The sequence below is a fragment of the Vicia villosa genome, linkage group LG2 (assembly GCF_029867415.1).
Source record: "Vicia villosa cultivar HV-30 ecotype Madison, WI linkage group LG2, Vvil1.0, whole genome shotgun sequence".
Taxonomy (NCBI): Eukaryota; Viridiplantae; Streptophyta; class Magnoliopsida; order Fabales; family Fabaceae; genus Vicia; species Vicia villosa.
The window spans coordinates 118,686,468-118,693,696 of NC_081181.1; the positions used below are offsets into that span (position 1 = coordinate 118,686,468).

General features: G+C 30.5%; 1 protein-coding gene across 1 annotated transcript; it reads right to left on the reverse strand.

The window, feature by feature from the left end:
* Window positions 1–4,006: 4,006 nt before the first annotated feature.
* LOC131646690 (NDR1/HIN1-like protein 12) lies at window positions 4,007–5,095 on the reverse strand. Its single transcript, XM_058916666.1, has one exon. The coding sequence runs from the start codon at window positions 4,908–4,910 to the stop codon at window positions 4,206–4,208; it is 705 nt and encodes a 234-aa protein (XP_058772649.1). The 5' UTR covers window positions 4,911–5,095; the 3' UTR covers window positions 4,007–4,205.
* Between the last annotated feature and the right edge of the window lie 2,134 nt (window positions 5,096–7,229).

Sequence of the window (7,229 nt, forward strand, 5' to 3'; positions counted from 1 at the left end):
AGTACAACAGAACTCTTATTAGAAGGAGATTTTCACTCTTTTTCCACCAAGACAACTATACTGAAAAACATTTTTTGTAACGAAAGAGAATATAAATAGTAGTAGAAAACTTTATGTTCAGATAAAAGAATTAGTTATGAAATAAGGAGAAGCCTCATTTATACAAGAGAATATCTAGCTAAAAACGAAACGATCTATGAGCCCTTTTAATGATTTAATCGACTAATTCTAGGTGAAAATTAATTAACTAAGCTAAATTAAAAAAGATTGAGTTTCAAAGTCACCTAGTTAATTAACAACTTATTTAATCAACTAAGATACATTATAAATATGTTTAATGGATTAGAGGAAGCTCTTAATCGACTAACTAGCATGCACCTTCTACATCGCTATTATAATGGCAATTAGTTATGCTCTCAAAATATTCATCTCTCAGTGAAAGATCCTAGGAAAACCCTATGGCGATCCCTGGCTATTGCACATTGTAATGTCCCTGACTGCTTTTAGAAATACCGACTGATCTCACAAACTAACACGAATCTTTTCACCACACTTTATCCTTACTCACATGCTTTCTAGGAAACTTCCCAGAAGATCATCCATTCAAATACTACTCCAAGTCAAGTCTCCCTTAATTGTGGAGTTCTTATTTGTGAAGGCTACTGAAAAGAAGATGTATATTGTTGGTATATGCAGTACCAATCAATCGTTATAACTCTTCCTTTAACCATGCAGTTCCTTCCCTACACAACCTCAGGATCCCTCCCATTCCGATTTGAATTCAACAACCAATCATTGCCCTCTTCGGCCTAGAGTATTACATTCTCCTCGCCCTCTTTGGTCTCGGGTATTACATGCCCACCAGCCTCTGCTTGGTTCGTCCTAGAACCACACCATATTGGTAGAGATCTGACTCTGATACCATTTGTAATGCCTCATACTGCTTTTAGGATTACCGACTGACCCCACAAACCAACACGAGTCTTTTCAACATGCTTTTTCCTTACTCACACTCTTTCTGGGAAATTTCCTAGAAGGTCACCCATCCAGATACTACTCCAAGTCAAGCCTCTTTAACTATGAAGTTCTTATCTATTAGGCTACCGAAAAAAGATACATCTTGTTGGTATATGTAGTACCATCAATCTTTATAAGTCTTTCATCAACCATGCAGTTCGTTCCCTACACAGCCTCAGGATCCCTCTCATTCCGATGTGAATTCGTCGACCACTCATCACCCTCTTCGACCTTGGATGCTACATGCTCTTCGACCTCGAATGTTACATACACCCTTATTGAAATCCTATTTCTAATCGAGTCATTCGTGCTTCTTTTTGTCCACCAAAACTATGACTTTCTCCAAAAACACCTTAGTAATTTTTGAGGAATTTCTATATCATCTAAAATTTTACGCTCTTTCCCACCGTTTTCCATCATTTTTAAAGGCATTAACTAATCTTAGTTAATGCCAAAATGTTACTCATGTCTATCCTCACACTAGTTTTTGAATGTTTGGATTTCATCACGTTTCTCGCTAGTCAGATTTGATTTAGGTTTTTTCTTTACCCACCTCCCTATGGGGGTCACCCCCAGCGAAAATCCCATTTTACCCCTGCTTCGGAAATGCATTTCCGAAATATTTTTTTTTCTAAATTTTTTCAGACTTCGGAAGTGCATTTCCGAAAAAATCCCAAAAATTGGGATTTTGATTAATTCGGAGATGCATCTCCGAAAAAACAAAAAAAATCTAAAAATTAATTTTAGGATATGAATTAATTTATATATTATAAATTTGATATAATTTATGAGTAATAAATAATAATAATTATATATTTTGATATAATCTATTAGTTATGAATAATAATTATTATATATTTCTATTCTGATTCATATTTTAAAATTTAAAATAATTTTAATTAAAAAAATTAAAATAATTTCACTTACAAAATGAGTTATAATTTTTTATTTATATATTTATATATTTATAATAATCATTATGTATTTACAAAAAAAATTAAAAAAATGAGTGTTTTAATTTATATATTTATATAATAATTATAATAATTATTATATATTTATAAAAATTATTATATATTTATATATTTATATATTTATATAATAATTATTATATATTAATTATAAATATATTTATATATTTATATAATAATTATAAAAATTAAAAAAATGAGTGTTTTAATTTATAATAATTATTATATATTTATATATTTATATATTAATTATTATATATTTATATATTATATATTTATATATTTCACTTACAAAATTAATAATTATTATTATATATTTATATATTTCTATTCTGATTCATAATTAAAAATGAGATAATTTTTTATTTAGTTTAAAAAAATTAAAAAAAGATTTTGTCTTAATTTTATTTAATGAATAAATTTTATATTTAATTCTATATAATTCAAAATTTACTTATGGAATTAAAATGTTTTTGATTTATATAAGTTAGTAAAATAATTTTTAACTTTCAAATAGTATAGGATGTTTTGATTCACCTTGATTTTATTGATTCACCTTCATTTTATTGATTCACCTACATTCCAAGACCAATTTGGTCTTGGAATATTTCGGAAGTTCATTTCCGAATTCCTCCAAGGGAGGTGCGTTCGGAGATGAACTTCCGAAAACACCACATTTTCTGAAAAGTAACTTTATTTCGGAGATGCATCTCCGAAATCAATATTTTATATTAAAAAAACACGTTTTCGGAAATACATTTCCGAAAACACATTTTTTAACAAAAAAAAGTACCTTTTCGGAAATGAACTTCCGAAACAAGGGGTGGTGTGGTAAATTCACCAGGGGTGGGCAAGAAGGTTAGGAGGTGGGTGAGGAAATTTTCTTGATTTATCGTGTGAATCCATTATAGTATGTTTATACTTGAGATGTCATCCTAACTTTGTCATCCACCAAATATCGTGTGTTGACCTAAGTAGATTTAAGATACCAAACATTTTTCATGATCACCTTTCAAATACACATTCAACAAAAATCTGATTCGATGTTTCGATCTGAGAATTGAATAGTCCATACATTGCACCCCTTTTTCATTGAATTCTCATCCCACGAAATTTTAACTCGAGTAAAATTTAGACATAAAATTTTGTTACACTATAGTTTGTTTGCATAGAATATATAAATCTTATTCTACCCTTAGATACAATCACCATTTTCATTATGAAACGTCAAAATCACAAGGCTTGAGCAACAACCGATGATAGAAAGGTGACATTAAAGAGTAAAAGTGATAATATCATATGATTGGCTTTTCTAGCGTCTTCCACTTTGTTCAATTCAATCCCTATCTGTGGTGGTGCTAGTATTGTTAATGGTTTTGACAATATTTTTCTCTTTTTGAGCTTGCTTAGCTTTGGAGGAATCACCCTTCCCAAGCCAACCAAGAAAACTACATTCAACAAAACATTTCCTAATTTAATTAAAATTTCATATATAAATGTTCCATGGCAATAATTTTTTTATTTTCTTGATAAAAACTTTGATTTCTATGAATTTGTATAATTTTCCTATTGTTGTGGGTTGATAACTAGTTACAAAGCGCCAATATATAATTTCAAAAATATAAAATACATTGTTTTTTATATTGCTCTCTACCTTTAAGCCATAAGCCTCCTAAAAAGAGTGTCTTTATGAACATAATAATGTTATGTCATCAAGCATGATTGAAATATCTCCCACAAAAGCAAAGAATCTCAAAGCTTAATTCTATTACACACAAACAATCACCAATTTTGTTCCTTAAAATTGTACACATTAGACAATTTAATCCTTAATATTATCAAATTTACAAAATAATTTCCTAAGTTCAAAATTTTGATTCACATTAATATTTTCGATTGTCGATTTAATCTCAAATAATTCTAAAAGTATAAAACCAAAAAAAAATTGCATTAATTTCATAAATAATACTACTAAATTATTAATTCTCGACCACTAAGATCTAACATAAGTGGTTGATGTACATCGTGCGTGTGAATATCGTAAACTCTGAACTAACTCTAAGCAATTGAGTTTGATTTCTACTAAAAATAAAAAAGTAAATTTCTTGACTAAATTGGCATGAGGGAAGAACATAGGAACATATATCTATGTTCAATTTTGTGTATACATAACAACATTAACATAGTCTAAACAAAATGGAAAGAAAGAAATAATAATCATTTGGATTGAGAAGTGCAACGTGAAGGAATATAACTACCATTCAAAGGATGAAATCTAAGAAGACACTCAAGTTTACACCCAAATTTAAAAGAACCAAAAGGTCCAATTCTCCATTGAGTTCTAGCATCACCTTTCAAATCAAACCCAACAATATTTCTCTTCCATGAGTCATCAACCTCTTCCACCTGATCAGGAGTCAAAGGAATAGACGAAGATTGAACAACATAATCCAAAAACCTTGAATTATTCTTAGGAACATCGAAAGTGTCGGCGACCATGTATGCTATACCTTGTCCTTGATAGCTAAGTTTGAATTTTATGTTTGAAAATGTTGCATGTGCCTTAAAGTTGCCATTTTGAGCCATCACACTTATGCTTATTTGTGTTTGTAGAAGACCAGCATAGTCATTTCTGAAAAGATCTAAATGAGCAGTTGCTATGCTTATTGTTGGGACCCTTGGATGAATAACTATGTAACCAACAAACACTACAACTCCTCCAATTACAACTCCTATGGCTATTATTGTGCATAGTATTGCGGCTAGCCAAATGAAGAAATTTGTGTTTCCATTTTGGTGTGTTACTATTCTTCTTTTGGGTTTTTTATGATGAGGTTGATGATGAGGTTGATGAGGAGCTTGATCATGATGAGGAGGTTGTTCATGAGGGTCTTGTTGGTGAATGTTTTGGGGGGAAGGCATGGAGATTAATGATGTGACAAAAATTAAAATCAACCCATGTAGGGTAATTTGTGAGTTTTATTATGGTGTGAAGGTGAGAGTACTTGAGTTTTAGGAAATGGAAAATTTTGGGTTCTTTATCTCTAATTGGTGGGAAGGTTTTGGTATCTTCTTTTCCTAGCTTTAAAGCATTTGTTCTTGCATAGTTGCATATGCTAATTTCTTTATTTATGTTTTGTTACATTGCATAGCTAGGAGACTATACATACACCTATGTGTCTCTATCTATTTATATTCTCTAACTAAGTTATTTGGTTTGACTACTGTCTTAATCTTACAAAGTGTAATAAATTTTGAACCATAGAAAACCATAAAAAAAAGTAACTTGACTTGAGTTTTAAAGTAAATTTTACTATGATGAATTTGAGATGTAAGCTTGTAAAATTGACATCATATTAAAATAATATTAAAATGAATATGTATTTTTGTAATATTGTAAATGTATTAATAATTTAAAAAAAAAAGTATATATAAAATGATTTGAAATATATTTTTTTACCCTTTTTCTTAAACTTGTTTAGGAAAAAAGTAAACACAAAAGAAATTGTGAGTTGCAAGATGTGTGTTTTTTTTTGTTGCTAACTTGTTGAAAGGGTCTGTCTAAGAATTAATGATAAAATAGAATTAGTGAGTGAATATCATCGTACAAAAGCAAATACCAAACTTGCATGGTAGATACTAAGTTATCAGATGTTTTGTTCGTCGATTTCCTGACTTTGAAGCTCAATAAATCATCTCTTGCTAAGTCGGTGTTTTGATATTTGAATTGATAAGTTATTAAACATTTATTAATTATTATTTTTATACATCAAATAAATTGTTAAATATTTATTGTGATTCATCAATGGGTGCTTATTACTTTTTCTTGCAGAAATATGGTAGTTTGAATTTCAAGTATGTCTATCAACATCATATTTAAAGCTCAACACATTACTATCTTCACATTTGAAATGGGCCTAAGTTGATAGACTTTCAAGGTCCGGCCCAAAGAAAATGTGCAGGCCCAAAGAAATTCATGAGGATTGTGTATAATAGAAAATTTGGGATTACTTTTGGCACCCTTAGTGGTAGTCACGCACCCTTGTGAAAAATCAAAATTGGCCCTTTAATTTGTAGATGCATTTTTGGACGCACCTTGCTCACACTTCATTCATTTGTAAGTCAGTCACACCCTTATTTAAACAAAAATTAGTACGGAGATAAATCTCTGTAACAAAATACGAAAGTATATTTGTATAGGGTTTTTACTTTAATTTGTGTCAGACATTCCCTCTTCCTAATTTTCAGCAAAACATACAAAAGACTCACATTTCTCAAGCTTCTCTAATACACCCAAGTGTTTTATCAGTCTAAGTGTGTTTTCTACTTCATTTAATCCAAGTGGTTTATGAATTACTTCTCAATATTCATTTAGTGCAAGTGCTTCAACTTTAACTACACATTTGGTAAGTTTTTTCATTTCCCTCATTTTTTTCTCTTCATGCATTACGAAATATGTACATTAGGTTGTTAATGAAACATTACTATATAGGTATTGACACTCATTGTTAGGTAGTTTATTGAGCCATGCGTATTATGCCGTTTTTCATTTTCCTTATTTTTGTCATATTTGCATTTTGAGTTTTAGGAAACTATGGAAGTGCACTTCTATATTTTGTTTGAATTTGATTTTTCAGATATGCGGAAATGCACATCCATATTATGTCTTCATTGTTTGATTTTGATGTCTTTCATTTGGGTTTGATTTTTTCTACCTTGTATGGTTTAATTATAGGTAACATGACTGACAACCAATGACGATTGAGGAACGGTAGAGTGTCCCAACATGCATATGATTGCAGGGAGATAACTCAACCCTCGTAAACATCGGTTGGTGCCAGTTCATTTACGCAGAAACATCCACTTATTGGGTTCAAGTGTCTCCTGCTTTGTCTTCCCAATGGTAAGTGTCACATGCTGCCCCGGAAGCCCTACCAGTCCAAGTTGATGCACATGCTATCGTTCTTAATGTTGTTCTTGAGGAATTTAAAGGAGGCCCCTATGACACTTCACTAATGTCTCTATATTTATTCTTTGAAACACATGTGTTATAATATTCAAACTTTTCGACGACAATGTATTTTTTATGCTTACCATGATGCTTTAAAATGCATCAACCATGGTAAGTACATTTGAGGTTGCAATAATATGATGAATAATGATTTCGTGATGCCATGCAATTAGTTGGGCTGCAAGATTTGTGCATGACCAAATATATTGTTATTAACCATGGTAAGTTGT